This window comes from Thermobia domestica, chromosome 3 (genome assembly GCF_964235325.1).
Source record: "Thermobia domestica chromosome 3, izTheDome1.hap1.1, whole genome shotgun sequence".
NCBI classification, from domain to species: domain Eukaryota; kingdom Metazoa; phylum Arthropoda; class Insecta; order Zygentoma; family Lepismatidae; genus Thermobia; species Thermobia domestica.
In genome coordinates this window covers 312,393,459-312,410,372 of record NC_137456.1, presented here as the reverse complement: position 1 = coordinate 312,410,372, position 16,914 = coordinate 312,393,459, and the positions used below count along the sequence as shown (strand labels likewise).

Below are 16,914 nucleotides of genomic sequence, written 5' to 3'. Positions count from 1 at the left end.
TAACATGAAGTTTTTATAACACTTTATCGTTTCGAATTCTATAATCTCCGACACCTAAAAATAAGGGTAGTTTACTGAAGGATGAAAATTTAAAATAATTAAATTGTTTCAAAAATAGCTGTAAAGATTTTGCTTATTTTTTTTACAAATATAGTTTGAATCATTGCTCTGAAAAAAATACATAAGGTGTAATTTACTGTATGGGATGCGTTTTTTCGAGCAATTTTCTCAATCACATTTCATAAATAATTGTATCATTAATAACCTAACAATATGACACAACTCGTTCGTCCTGTAAACATTCAGAAGAGGTAGTTTACTCTTCTCCGACGATTTTCCCATTAACGCCTGACGCAATTTTGTTCATATTTCATAAATGAATGTCTCATAAATAACCTAACGATATGGTATAATTCCATTATCCTAAAAAGCTAGAAGTGGTATATTACTTTTCGGGGCAATTTTTACCCTACGATTTTGTCGAGAATGACTCTGGCAATTTTGTTCGTATTTCATAAATAGCCTAACTCGTTTGTCCTGAAAAGATACACAAGGGATATTTTATTCTTGGGGATGACTTTTTTGACGATTTCTCAGAAAGTACTCAGACGCTTTTGCTCATAGTTCACATACAATTATTTCTTTAATAATTCTAATATATGGCATAAGTTATTTCTAACAGAAATATGACCAATGGGTACTTTACTTTTGGACATAAGTTGCTTCGAACAAAGTTTTCCAAAAAACACATTATTTTATTCGCATTTCCCAAATAAATATTTCAGTAATAGCTGCAGCCTAACACGAGTCAGTTTAAGAAATTCGAGCGAGAAAATTCAGTGCGTTTCATCCGTACCCATTCTTAAATATATTTTTAAATGTTACACCTAATCACAATTTTCCTAACAAAATCGAAACTTCTATTTAAATGTGCCTTGTTGTTGCCAAATGGTTCAAGTCCATTGGTTCTGGATTTGATTCCCGGTGAGAGCTAGTGTATTTTTATCCAACGTTAAGGTATAGGTAATAAGTAGGTGCAAAGAGAAAAGTGTTGAAACAAGCCTAACCAACCTAATAAATAATACAAAGAAATAATACAATATTACGAAATTATAGAAGAAACGTTGTTAATATTAGATATTTGCGTGTGAGATTGTCCAACCGATGACTGTCAACTCCAAAGGTAAGAAAGTGAAACATCCAATACCAGGTTAATCAGTGGTCTCTAGGTAAAGCTATCCTACTACGAAGTGATTGAGATAACAAAAAATGTTGTAATCGCTGGGAGACATGTTAGGAAAATACATTGGGTGAGAGACTTTAATTCATGAATAGTCTGCACCTTCGTTGGTGTATTGAAGTGCGTAGGTGGTGTGTGTTTAGCACATCGGGTTCCTTTGTTGTTAGTCCCAGCTTTCTAGACCGGATGCAGTTATCCAGGTAGAAAATACCAATATATATATACATTTCTATTACTATTAAAGTAAATAATTACACTCATTCCCTCAATGTGATACTTGTTTGTTTAATTGTATACAGAGAGCTGATCCGTGGAAGAATCGTTCATAATAATAAATAAAATAAACTCGACAAATATTCTTGTAAATAATAGGTAAAAGTTTGCGTCACACTGTTCATTTTGCTGGGCACGCCAGTGTGCCACGTTATCCGGTTGTGGCACACTGGAATATAGGGTATGGCTTTCTAATTTTTCCCAACAATTTTAACTGCTTCAATTGAAATGAATTTATAATAATAAGAGAGTGAATTTAGTCTTCTTACCCTTCGATTTAGAAATAAGGTCCGCTAGAATTGTATATATAAAAAATAATAATACTCAGAATTTTATAGAGTAGTTTGTTTTATTCGAAATGACATACTTCCTGCAACTGTTTGGGTTGGAATTATTTGAAATCAAATCTTTAAGTTTTACGACCCACGGTTATACCGGCTAGGCTAAAGGACACGGTGATGATGAGAAATGAATGCAATGGTGGAATGAAAAAGTGGGAGAAAACGGGAGAACCCCGAGAAAACCCATGCACATGGTGTTTCTCCACCACAAAATTCACTTGGTGCGAGCTGGGGTCGAACCAAGGATCCCATGCACCAAAGGTGAACGCTTTATCACTGAGCCACCGCGGCCCCTCTGAAATTATTAATAGGAGAGAGTGACTTCTTTTATGAAAACTTGATATCGAACACATTTGTTTAAAAATACCAGCTTTTTGTGAAATATTGCTTAATATTCAGGAAAACCTAAGTCAATAAAATAATAATAATAATAATAATAATAATAATAATAATAATAATAATAATAATAATAATAATAATAATAATAATAATTATTATTATTATTATTATTATTATTATTATTATTATTATTATTATTATTATTATTATTATCTTAAATTAAAAAACTCTCTGAACCTAGTGCATTGGCACAATTCCACGAATTAAAAAGAATGTGTTTACTTATCATATAAGTGTAGAAGGACTTAATCCCTGTTGCTTTCAATATAAAAAGAAAGTGTCCAACTGTCAAATGATATGCTACATAAAATGCTCTATGCAACATAATGTAGTATAGAGTCATCATTCCAGGTTGTCTAAAGAACACTTTCGTTTTAGCAAGAAAGGAAGAAAATAGAAAATACTGAGTTTTAACCTAGTAGAAAGTTTGCAGATTTAAGGGAAAACGCACAGAGCTGTTGGATATAAAATGTAGTTCGGATTAATGGAGTAAGACACCGTAAATATTTTATTGTTTGAAATATACTGGGAGTGACCAAGCCATTACATATGGAAATACCGAAAGAGATACGTTAATGGTGTTATTTGCAAACTTTTTTAGAAATGAAAAAAATAAGGAAATCTCTAAAACTCTGATATCACAGATCCAAATTGACTGACTGTTCAGTAAAACTGCTAAATCTGAGTAAAGCAAAAAAAAAAAAAAAAAAAAAAAAGTATTAATGATCTGTGTTAGTTTCAGACATATCATTCTCATATCAAAACTACGATAGAAGTAAATTATGAATAAAGGTGAATTCACAGTTCTGGAATACCAACAAATGATTTTGCTAGATGTAACTTTTCAGAAAACTTTTTTATAAGGCTTTAGATTTATTATTTTTTTGTTTGTTTATTAGCTTCCCTATGCCGTAAACGTCGCCAACTCCTAGTGGCTCACTTGCCGGTAAATGGCGATCGTCGATATAGCGACGCGTCGAAGGATTGCCGCTAGCGTGCCACTAGTGGCAGGGATTCATCGAGTCGAAGCAGATATCTAGAATCGGGGGTATTGAAGTTACCACAACGTAAGAACGAGGACTTCATTTTGGTCCGCGCTCGTTTGATTTGTCACGGAGAATCGTAAAAGGACCAACATGAACTATCGCCAGTCATGTGCATGCGGTTATTATTATATATATATTATTTTTCCTGACGAATTGTTATTATAAGGACAATATTTGAGCTCCGGGGGTCAAGAGTAACTCCTGCCTTTACATCATGAAGTGAAAAATCTTGAGGTGGGTGCGTATAATTGTATGAATTTAGTTGGCAACTGTCGCCGATCACTAGCAAGTGAATATGAAAGAACTATGAAAAAAGTAAATAGACGCTTGCCATTTTGTTATAAAATTACATGACGAGTGCATTTGATTTGATTCCGAACAGTTGTCTTCAAATATACACGGTTAAAGAAGCACTCTGATTAGAAATATTAAAAAGACTTCAACGATTTATCACTCTACAAGCTGTGTCTTCATAATCGCCTCCGTGACGAATTCGGAAGAACACGCAATTAGTAACCCTAAAGTTGATGGTTCACGCCCAGCTCAGGGCACTTTCGTTTTATTTTTTTTAAAATGTTTTTAGACTCATCTTGATGCAAAGAAATTACGCATATCGGCGATTTAACGTATTTTAGGGGAATAATTTTGTGGTTCGTTGGCGTTCCGTCGCTTCTCTGCCGGTGGTGGTATAATTTTCAAAACGGAAGTGGGACTAATTTTTGGCTGCAGGACCGCCAATTTTTGGGGACATGTCACTAGTTGCCTATCGGTGGTCCACCGACGCTTACGGCATGGGATTGTCCCCTCACGAGTGAGGCAGATTGTAATCGACCAAGAGTGTTTTGGAAAAATGGGAAACATCTTCCGACTTCGACTTCTGAATAATCCGTTTAGGATCAAGTCGAATCAAGGCTGCACCACGGGAAGGTAGAACAAGTGAGGCAATCGTTCCAAGCACTACGCTCGACAGCTTCCGTCTCATTCACGACTTAGACTCTTCAGGAAAAGTAACAAGTTTATTACTTGTAATTTATTCTTTGAGTCAAAGTATTTTGCAATAAACCATCGTTTTGTAAGATATTTTTACGATTGTATACTATTAATTTCGAAAATTGTACTCATAATATAATTTCCCATCATGGATTTGAAAAAATCAATGTTGGAACAAAGAAAGATCTCCGATCCACATGTCTCTTCATGTTTGATATGGAAGTCTCATCTTCATTATTGACCCTTAATATATTTTAGTCCTAGGCAACGCGAATCGACGGTATGGATTTAAGTGAAAACATTCATTTAGATGGTTAAGTAATCAGGAAATTCCTGCTGTTATTTCACGAAACACAACAGATCTTGAGGAAAAAAAAAAACAATTTTGCTTACCAGGGGGAGGGAGTAAATCATCTGCTTACGTTTGCTTAACTAGGAAGAAGGCAAGGGCGCCGATCCTGGGGGGCCGGGCCCGCTCAAAGCTCATGTAGGCCTCCTTTGTATTTATGAACATACAATATTTGGCATTATTTGAGTGTAATTTGTCTTAAAATCTTCATATATATATATATATCTCTTCTGCATTTGAATGCCCCCCCCCAATTTACAGAGAAATTGGCGTCCTTGGAAGATCTAGTGAAATGAACAAAACTGTGATAACGTAATACTTGAACAACTCTATCTAATGGAGGAAAGTAAATTAGTATTCAACACTTCTTTCAGTTTTAAGCATTTCAAAGATTCTCGTAATTTAGTAGCGTCCCGGATTTGCATTTTTGAAGTACGGAAACTTTATCTATACCTTAACGTGGGAATCGGTTTCGGACCATGCACTTAAGCCGCTTTGCCATAAGAGGCACAAGAAGTTTTTCTTTAGATTTCCTTAGGAATATTGCGAATGGTATAACTTTTAAAAATATGTTTAAAAAAGAATACACATCGACATAATAAGATGATAATCTGATACCTAGGAAATATATTGAATTGTTTTTAATTTGTTCTCACGCTTCCAAAACAGTACTTATGCTTTTTTTATTCCAGCCTTTTAATATAAGAATTTCAGACTATTGTCTGTTCTAGGACGATACAATTCTAGTTCATGTATATGCTAGCTTTGGAAATACAGTAGAGTTTCGCTTATCCGACATAAACAGGCAGGCAGAACGCTGGATAATATGGATGTGTTAAGAAAAGACCTATTAAAAGTAAAACTTATGATATAATTTTACATATAACGCATCTAATAATAATGTTTTATAACAAATAACTGCACTGCACTGAATCAGGGACGTATCCAGCGTGAGGGCCTGAGAGCTGTCTCTCTCCGAAACTCAAGCACTTTTTAATAAACTTGCCTTTACCCTTTTGAGGTTCTTTTATATCAGTTTACTGGTAGTCAGTGTCCAAACTTTGGGCAATGTGCTGTTGTCTTGTTATAATTCTAAGAACATACCATAATGCCATTATGCCAGGTGGAATTAAAGAACAGTCTTAAATAGGATTAACATTTCGTTTCCGTTCTGTTTTTAACTTTAATATATTAGAACGATACACTCCATGTCTTCTTGCTATTTTTGTTATGTGATATACGTAGCAGACAGTTTTCTTTAGTTACATTTCTCTCGAAAATATGTTTCGTTTTGTTTGTGCTATAATGCAGTTTCCAAAATAAACCGGTTTATAAATGAAAAGTAGGAAAAAGTTTAAGAGAGGTACAGAACTGTTGCATTATTATTATTATTATTATTATTATTATTATTATTATTATTATTATTATTATTATTATTATTATTATTATTATTATTATTAATTATTATTATTATTATTGATATTTAAAAACATTAGAATTACGTGCTTGCGAGGATTCGTGTTGGGCCCCCTCCGAATAGAAAACCTGGATACGTGTCTGCACTGAATGATAGACGTATGAGTCAAGGTGTAGACGGGCGCGCTAGGCGATAGACTCCACAGCATGAAAAATAGATTAAGACCACAACTTGGAGATCTTCTTGCCGATTGGTGCTATTTGCAATGATATATCGGATCATATGGTATGTGGAACAAAGGATGGTCGGATAAGCGAGACCATGGTGTATTGGTGTTTCACGCAACTAAACCTGTAAAATGTTTGTATAAACAATTATCTTTCACTCCCTAGCTAAATTTGTGGGTATGATCACACACCTTGCCTCATAAAGTATAGTCTTATAAAGAAAAAAATATATATTTTTTTTAGCTAAAACCTAAAGAAAAGCCAACTCCATTTTTTTTTAAATAATGGCAAACTAGTCCACTTCATCACGATAAATCACGTTTGGTACTAAGATGTCTTTTTCTGTCCGTATATATCCTTCACACTTCGTTGGAGACAAAATTGTTTTTTCCCCAAGAAAACAGGATGAGAGAAACTATACAACAGCATGAATAGAAAACAATAGCTATTAACAATAGTTTTCTAATCCTGGATAAATACGTAATTACAGCAAAATATCAGTAAGTTGTCCTTATTATATTGCTTCGGTTCTTATTAACATGAAAATTATAATGTTTTGTCAAAAAAAAAAAAAAGAAAAGAAAAAAAAGAAATGGGATGGGATGGGATGGGATGGGATTCGATGTGGTGTCAAAATAATAAAATAACTACGACTCCGCCATTCTACTCACCTAACCACGGAGGCTACGTTGTGTTGGCTCTTTTTTAAAAAAGAAATAATCTTTATAACCATGGTGCGTATCGCTTCGAACCTTAAGATAAGAGTTTTTCTGTTTAATTCTATATTTTCGTACGACATCTTAGTTACAGAAGCTAATTTATATTTGGCAGGCAATCTACACACTAGGTTTTAACCAATAAATGCAACATTTTAGTCCACTATCGAGTTCCTTGATCCAACTCCTCGATTCCCCTACTGAATTCCCTCCGCAATTGTGATCTGCTACTGAAAAAATCCCTAGAAATCATCGTTGCCAGTATACACAAAACCGAGCATAATTTTGTTTTTTGCTTATATTTTTATTATTTTATTATATTTTTTGGAAATATCTCCTTAGATGGATTGCTTTCTATTATCTCCACATACTAATAACTGAATTTTACCCATAAACGTAAGGAAAATGGAATAAATGCGAAAAATCTTGAGTTACAGTATACGCGCAATTTTTTTTTTTTTTTTTTTTTTTTTTTTTTTTTTTTTTTTTGCGCATGGGAGTACCATGTTCCCTCTGTTTCTATCTCGCGCATGTATGAGTACTGTCGGCTTATTTTGACTGTCATCTGTTGTTTACACATGTCAAGAAAAACAAAAAAATCGGATTTTCTCTTCCGTGTTGTATTGTGTCTCTGCGTTCCGCATGGTGATATCATAATGTATTTTTCCATATGTAGTTACTGTCGTGTTATACCATTTGTTCTCGCAGATTGCCATTTGTTCTCACAGATTATGTATAGGGCGTAATAAAAAGGTACGCCAAAATTTCAGAGGTGGATTCCTTATGGATAGACAAGCAAAAAGCTCATATGACTATATGTCGTGAAATGCATCGTTACAGATTTACGGCCATTGAGCCGTCTGACGGTGTAAAACAGTCACATTTTGGTCGCTCCTTAATGTAACTCAATTTAAATCTCAATAACTCAGCCCCTAATTAAGTTAGGAAGATGAAGCTTTCCGCCGATATGGATTTTGTGTATGTGGGGGGTACATGGCAAACGGGGGAGGAAAATTACGTGTATTTTTGATTTCTTGTGGCAGGATTTTGGGTATGGCATTCCTTTCCCTTGTGGGCATACTCACAAAATGCATATCGGCGGAAAGATTAATCCTTCAGGAACACATTGCTATCAAAATTATCTTTCTAACTTAATTAGGGACTGAGTTATTGAGATTTAAATTAAGTCTCATTAAGGAGCGACCAGAATATGACTATTTTACACCGTCAGACGGCTCAATGGCTGTAACTCTGTAACGATGCATTTCCCGACATATGGTCACGTGAACTTTTTGCTTTTCTACCCATAAGGAATCACCGTATCTTTCGCCGGAATTTTTGCCGTATCTTTTGTTACACCCTGTATATAAATAAATCAATAGATCTAATTGAACTGTACGAAGTGATTGAATGAATGAGGTTTAATGGAGACGTCAGCATCGAGGCTATTTTGTTCCCCGTCATTGATTAACACGACTACTCAACACAGACTGCTGTATGAACAAACTGATTCTGAGTGTTTTGAGAAAATCCAAAGAAAAAACTATTTTTGTTTTGTAAATCCAAAAATTGTTGTTGTTGTACGATAACTACTCTACGTACTAAATCATTCAGTTTAATGTTCCACCGTTATGCTCTGTTAGGCTAAGGCAAGTGAATAATGATGGAAAAATTGTTGGAATGAGAAAGTGGGAGGAAGCTGGAGCATCCCGTAAAAACTGATAAACACGAAGTAGTCAACCACTAACTTACTTGGCCGGTCATCGAACCAGGGCCCCACATACCAGAAATAAGCGTTATACCACTGAACCACCGTCCCTTCATTCCTCCTATTATAACAAAACCGATACTGAAGTATAACGTCACCAAGGTTTAACGTTATGATATTATCAGGAGGACAATATTTAGTATGCAGAGGCGGATCCGGCCCGTGGCCAGGGGAGGCTAGGGCCCCAGTTTTTGAGTGTAGAAATAAGTAAAAGTAATATTTATATTTTTTGAAAGTTTATAATAACCTTATGATATACCTATCCTTGTCTGAGTACGGACTGCCCTCCCCCCAGTTTTTACTCTCTAGATCCGCCAATGTTCGTATGGTTAATGAGATACAGGTTAAAATTTTAATTAACTCTAAAATTTTATTTTTTAAAAATTATATTGTGCAACGATGAGTCGTACAGTATATTAATCAATAGCTGAACCACATAACATGCTAAAGAGAAAATTCACATACGTAGTTTTTGAGAAAATCTAGAAAAAAAGAAACTTTTTGGTGTTGAAAATTATACCAATCTGATGCAGTTAATAGTTTATATATTTATGCACTACATATGAAAAAATAACACTTTTGACTAAGAACTTACGTATCTATTGCTATTTGATTTTTTTAAAAATGAAATACATTATCATAACAATGACGTACTTTGTCCTAACTGTGACACACTCTTAACTATGACCCATATACTTCGACCAGTGACGCACATGCTACTTATAAAAAGTTTTCCTATTAAGGTTTTAAAGTGCGTACGTGGAATACCTAGCTCTCACCAAGTGCCTTTTGTGGTTAACAAACACTTTGCGCATAGATTTACTCGGGGCTTTTCCATTTCCTCTCACTGTCTTCAGTCCACCAATTCAATCAATATTTGATTTGATTTTAGTTTAACGTCCTTTCAGAGGCGAGACAATATAAGACGTGGACTTACAGTTTAATGTGGGATCCAAACCACATGAACTACCGCCTATAGTTAAGGGGCTGCGGTGGCTCAGTGGTAGAGCGTTCACCTCTGCTGTATGGAGTCCCCGGCTCGATCTCAGCTCGCGCCAAGTGAATTTTGTGGTGGGCAAACACCTTATGTGTGAGTTTCCTCGGGGTTCTCTCGTTTCCTCCATTTTCTTTTTTCCGCCATTTCATGTATTACTCATTATCATCGTCTACTTTAGCCTAGCCGGCATAACCGTGGGTTGCAAAATTTAAAGATTTCATTTCATTTCAATTTCCGGCCTAGAATTGAACTCGGGTGTCCCATCAATTAATATTATCGCCAATAAGTTGATCAGTCAGTCAGCCTGTCAAGATTTCATCTTTTCATATATAATTACAAACTCTTTGGGTGATCACAAATCATTCGGACACCTAAGATTAACAGATTTTTGTCCAATCGTAGAATTTTGGCTTAGAGATCCTATTTTTGTTTTGTGTTAATACAGTAAAAGAGAAGAACTTAGGAAGAAAAGAATGAATGATGTATTACGACAGATCTCCATGTTTGATATTTAAGTGTGTTTTTTTAGAGTTGGATAGAATTGAATGGCTGTAAGGAGGAAAAAGAATTTGAAAGTAGAACAGACGTTTGTAGAACTGAGATAATAGAACAGGCCTTTGTAGAAATTAGAAAGTGGAACAGGCGTTTTCAGAACTGAGATAATAGAACAGGTACTTATAGAACTAAGAACGTAGAAAGGTGCTTATAGAACTGAGAAAGTAGAATAGACGCTTATAGAACTGAGAAAATAGAACGGGTGCTTATAGAACTAAGAAAGTAGAAGATATGCTTATAGAAGTGAGAAAGTAGAATAGGTACTATGCTTATAGAACTGAGAAAGTAGAACAGAGGCTTATATAACTGAGAAAGTAGAATTGGTGCTTATAGAACTGAGAACGTAGAACAGATCTTATAGAACTTAGATAGTAGAACAGGTGCTTATAGAACTAAGAAAATAGAACAGGTACTTTACAACTGAGAGAGAGAGTAGAGCAGATGCTTATAGAACTGAGAAAGTAGAACAATTGGACAGAGAACTGAGAACCCAGTTGCTCATAGAACTGAGGAAACAGAACAGGTGACCCTTTGGTACACAATCAACCTTTCTCTTCTAACCTTTACGGATGAGCCCTACAGCATACAGCTCTCCATGATCCGTTGTGTAATGTGCAGATTGTGAATATCTCATTTTGTTAGCGGGCTGCAGTGGCTCGCTAGTAGAGCGTTCACCTCTAGTGCGTGGGGTGCCCGGTTTGATCCACACTTAAGCCGTGGTGGAAGAACACAGTGTGCGTGGGTTTTCTCGGGGTTTTCCCGTTTCTTCCTACTTTTTTTCATTTCACCATTGCCAGTCTATCTTAACACGCCTCTTAATTTCCTCTTTGATGTTACCAACTATTAATACATTCTGTTCCAGATAGACGCAGGTGTTCATTTCTTCTAATTCTGTATTTTGAACTTAAGTCTTTGATATTTCTTGTAAAATAAGTTAAACACTGTTCAATTCTTGTCGATACTCATTTTCGATTCGACGTCCTTGTTCTTCATTACACCTGACGTACGATATCAAGATTGTGCGATGCTAACATCATTCTGAAGTTTAAAATTTTAGCCAATATATCATTGTTGTTTCAAAACAAACAAAACAGGAACTACCCTTTCTTACATGTGATATAAGAGAGTCATGACGTTTTTTCTTTAACTTAAATGAAACATAATTTCATTTAGCTGTATTCCAACTCCTCGAATCACTCAGTAGAATTGATTTTAATTAATCTTTCTTGGTAACACCTACGCAAATGTAAGATTAAACATGGTAAATATGTCGTATAACGTGTATTGCTGGTTGATATCTTGCTGATCTCCTTACCTTACATAAGTTAAAGGACTATTGTTCCCCTAGTTATTATATCAAGGACATTTATTTTTTCTGTTTCTTAGAAAATGACGTATCCTTTTTGAGAACATTATCTCAGAGAGTCTGGAGATTCTATCTCAGTTACCTTCTTCTCTCTTTCTGTCTCTGCTGGAGCCTTCATTGTGTGCGACTATCTTTTGTTCTGTATGCTTTTCCTTCAGGAACAATGACTGTTCTCGGGAACTTTATTAAGGGCTTTTATACCTCTAAGTCTATCAACAGGTTCGCAGCGAACAATAAAGGGAGGCTTCATCTACTGCTTGTTGTATCGGATTAATATAAGCAAACGAAAAGAACTTATGATTAGGTAAACGAACTTATCTAGTTTTCGTTAAGGCTTCTGAGGTATATTACGTTTTTGATGATTTTATAATGTCCTAACTTCAGATCGCGTTACAAAATCTCATTCAGTTAAGAAAATGTCGAAAGCAATGATGAGCCGGAGACGCCATCTTGTACAGAACATTCAAAATATATTTCAAGTACCGTTCGTTTCTTTCTCCTGAAGCTTGTAAGTATCGGCTAATAATATAGCAGTTGACCTAGAGTCTAGCATGGGTTTCGTAAGTAGTATAACTGAATGTAAGTAGCGTTTAGCATTCCTGTGCTTTCCCTAATATAATAATACCTTGGAACTTTAGATAAAATCTCACTTTAAAAATGCAATACTAGGCTAAACACTCCTATTATAATACAGGGCGATTTAACACTCTGAAAAAAAAAAGAAAATCATGACTTCTTTTGTTTCGTTTAAAGTAACTATGAATGTGAACAATAAGAAACGTATCCAGGTCATTTTTCTCTACGGTGAATGAAATCTGAAGTGAATAGATTTAACATCTTTGGACTATTACGAAGTATGATCAAAAATTACGGAGAATAATTTTATTAGAAACAAAGTAATAAGCTTACATGGAATTTATTAGAAACGAAGTAATAAGCCTACATGGAATTTATTAGAAACAAAGTAATAAGCTTACATGGAATTTATTAGAAACAAAGTAATAAGCTTACATGGAATTTATTAGAAACAAAGTAATAAGCCTACATGGAATTTATTAGAAACAAAGTAATAAGCTTACATGGAATTTATTAGAAACAAAGTAATAAGCTTACATGGAATTTATTAGAAACAAAGTAATAAGCTTACATGGAATTTATTAGAAACAAAGTAATAAGCTTACATGGAATTTATTAGAAACAAAGTAATAAGCTTACATGGAATTTATTAGAAACGAAGTAATAAGCCTACATGGAATTTATTAGAAACAAAGTAATAAGCTTACATGGAATTTATTAGAAACAAAGTAATAAGCTTACATGGAATTTATTAGAAACAAAGTAATAAGCTTACATGGAATTTATTAGAAACAAAGTAATAAGCCTACATGGAATTTATTAGAAACAAAGTAATAAGCTTACATGGAATTTATTAGAAACAAAGTAATAAGCTTACATGGAATTTATTAGAAACAAAGTAATAAGCTTACATGGAATTTATTAGAAACAAAGTAATAAACATACAAAGGAATTTGATTTAATCTCCTTCAAAGTACTGTCTTAGGCTAGCAACATTGAATCCATTACTGGAAGCATTTGTGGAAGGCTTCTTTTGGAAGAGCTTTCAGCTGCCTGCTCTGTCGTGCCCCTCTCAATGTCAGGAATGGTGTCAAAAAACATTTTATTTTAAGCACGGTTTTAATTTTTGGAAAGAGCCAGAAGTCGTATCTAGAGAGCACAGCTAATATGGACAGACAGGAACATTTTTTTTTTGGGCCAAAAACACGTGGATCAAAAGCATGGTGTGGCACGGCGCGTTTTTTATGCTGAAGAAGGAAGCCATTTGCCCATTTAATCGACGATTAAAATGCTTTTCGTGGGCCCATACGAGAAGTTTAGTTCTTCGGAAAGCTCTCGTACACTCATTCGTCTGTTTGAACGGATCATTTGTGACAGCTTTTGCACGTTTTCATCTGTTTTTTTGACGTAGGAGGACGTCCCGATCGTTGCTCGTTTTCAACCGATCCCTTGCTACTTTTGAATCACTCATCCACTTGTAAACACTCTTCAATGTCACCCCTTCCCAGCTTACACTGGTTTTAATATTTTACGAGCTTCTTTCGCACTTTTCTGCAGTTTAAAACATAAGTTAATGATGACGCGCGACAGACACTCTTCACACATCCTCACTCTTCTACGTCTAGAAGCCAACTGACACGTCACAATTCGTTCAAACTCGAAACTGACTATCTCAAAGGTTCAGGCTATCGGACTTACTTGTTGAAATGGATGCAATGTCGATAGGTGGCGCTGTGCAACTATATTCACCTTACTTTTCGATCACATCTTGTACGTATATCTAGGGCCACTTGAGGTCATTGGTATACGCTAAGAAAATTCAATTCCTTGCCCATCTATATGAGCGTATCGTTGAAGCGTCTTTATACATCACATCAAAGAGCATTCGAATTGTTCTGTAGGTGTGGATGATTGGCCCCTTCAACGTGTGCAACAGAAGCAGCAACATATCCAGCACATTATATAGACACTCAATAATAATAATAATAATAATAATAATAATAATAATAATAATAATAATAATAATAATAATAATAATAATAATAATAATATAATTAAAATTCTTATTATGAAATTAAATTAAATTTCTAGTTTTATATCACACGGTTATGCCTTGTAGACCAATGGTTGTCAACGCACCCCTAGAGGACGTTCTCATTTCCAAAGAGGACGCTGGAGTTTGGGGCAATAGCCTTGGATGGAAGACGTAAGGGAAAAAATGTCTAACATAGGACAAATTATAGGAACAAAATTTACTTTCATTTATTTATATTTTATTCACTTACTTACTTCATTCAGTTAGATCTATATATACACACGACACTGTACATGCACTTTAATTCTTCCTCAATAACATCCTTTCCAAAGACACCGCTGTCATATGTGGTTGCATATAGGGCTGTTCTCATTTTTGGACCGTAGAAACTGCCTTATCCTACGGTCCAAAAATGAAAACAAACTTATATGTCAGATGCATATTGACTAATTTAGTTTTGTTCGTCTCTCCTCTCAAATTAGTTTCGATGGAGACGACTGGTTTTCGAACTCAACGATTCGCAGAAATTGAAAAATTTATGAATTCATTTTATATAGGAGATTGTCCCCATGCTTTTCATTGTACTCATGCATAAATATTTATTTTATGAAAGTAATTTTCTTGAAAACAGCTCCCATGCTTTTCTTTTTAGTCATGGCCAAATAGGATTTTTTAAAAGTAATTTTCTTCAAACCAGCTCTCCCATTATTTTCTTTTAAGTCGTGTATAAGTAGGATTTTCTAAAAGTAATTTTCTTGAAAACAGCTCCATATACTTTTCTTTAGTCATGCATAAATAGGGTTATTCTAAGAAGTAAATTTGTAAAAAACAACTTCCCATGCTTTTCTTTTTACTAATGCATAAATATTTTTTATAAAAGTAATTTATTTGAAAGCAGCTTCACACGCTTTTCTTTTTAGTCATGAATAAATAGGACTTTTTAAAAGTATTTAAAAAAAAAACACTTCTCCAATGATTTTCTTTTTAGTCGTGTATAAGTAGGATTTTCTAAATTTAATATTCTTGAAAACTGAATATTGATTGTTTTTACTTCTCAGTACGATTTGTATTTACTTTGATATTTTTTTAAAATTATTTTGTTCTTAAATATAATTTTATTTCATTTTCTGAGATGCTTATGTATCACAATTGCTGTTTGGAATTAGGAATTATATTTCTGAGCTTTCGACATCTGTGGCGATTTCAGAACGTTATGTATGAGAGACGATGTCCCTCGGCAAGACCACTACCAAGGGAAATAGAAAAGGAAGAAACAGACATGGGATAATTGCGTTATGTGTCATCCTGACATTTAGCTGGTGTGAATTAGAAAAACTCTGGAAAAAGCCCCACTCGGGATAGCTAGTCTGTAAAAGCTTTTACACCGTTTCGAAATTGTCTCTCCAAGAAGAATCGAACTCAGGACCACTCAAACACGGCGAGAGTGTTAACGACTATTCTACTCGTTAGTCATAGTATAGCCTTATATACTACGAGGGAGCGCTAACTTCTATTTTGAGTGGGACGTATAAACATACCAATATATATACAGTACGTGGAGTGTTCAGAAAGAACGTTTGGTTGGTAAAAATACATTTACTGATTTGGTAATCCGAAGCACTAATCCCCTTTAAAGTTGGTTTTATGGGACAAGATTTGTCAATAGATGGCAGTACAGTCTTCGTATCTCTCCCATGCATTTTTTACCTTTCAGGAAAATTTACAATTTCTTTTACAAATTTCAACGTAGAGACTTCAAATTTTTAGAGAAGGAACTTCATAACTTATTAAAGGGAACAATAAGTGCCGATTTTTTTATTTAGAATTTTCTTCATTGTTGAAATGGCTTGATTGTTGAAATGGATATCCAAACCTTTAACAATAGAACTGTTATGTAAATTTTCGTGAAGGGTAAAAAATGCATGAGAGAGATACGAAGACTGTAGTGACATCTATCGGCAAAACTTGTCCCATTACACGAACCTTAAAGTAGTCTTCTTGGTAATGTACACACTTCTCCCAGTGCTCCCGCCATTGTTGGAGACACTTCTGAAACGCAGGTTTTGGAATGGCGAGCAACTGTGCTGTCGCACTCCACATAACGTCTTCTCTTGACTCAAATCGGGTCCCTTTGATTGGTATTTTCAGCTTAGGAAATAACCAAATGTCACACGGAGCCATGTCGAGTGAGTAGGGAGCCTGACGATACACAGGAATGTTGAGTTTGGCGACGAAAGCGTAAATCAAATTTCGCAAACACCACTCATGCCTAAATTCTCGTTCAAAATTGAATGTATCGATCCGACTGAATAGTTTCCGCTTGGGTGTCGCCAAGCTTTTGGCAAAATTTGATGCAATATCGCTGATCAAGTTTTATATATATATATATATATATATATATATATATATATATATATATATATATATATATATATATATAACAAAAAACTGAATTTCGACGACTACTGACTACACGTCTTCACTCTTGGTCGACTGCCAGAGACTGACTATTTCTGCAGAAGGGAAAAAACTTCACGACTACGCACGGATGTTCCCTCTATTATCTACATTAAAGAAAGTCTCCCGCGCTTCATTGGTTTACGCGGGAAGAAATAAGGT

General features: G+C 34.7%; 2 protein-coding genes across 2 annotated transcripts in view; one reads left to right on the top strand and one right to left on the bottom strand.

Moving 5' to 3' along the window:
• LOC145682287 (uncharacterized) overlaps positions 1-16,476 on the bottom strand; it is an 86,246-nt gene extending 69,770 nt beyond the window's left edge. Inside the window, exon 1 of the mRNA XM_081753865.1 lies at positions 16,279-16,476. Within this exon, the coding sequence (XP_081609991.1) occupies positions 16,279-16,476 (198 nt within the window). The remainder of the gene's footprint in view (positions 1-16,278) is intronic.
• Trpgamma (Transient receptor potential cation channel gamma) overlaps positions 1-16,914 on the top strand; it is a 1,754,629-nt gene that overhangs the window by 189,977 nt on the left and 1,547,738 nt on the right. The gene's annotated exons all lie outside the window — the stretch shown is intronic.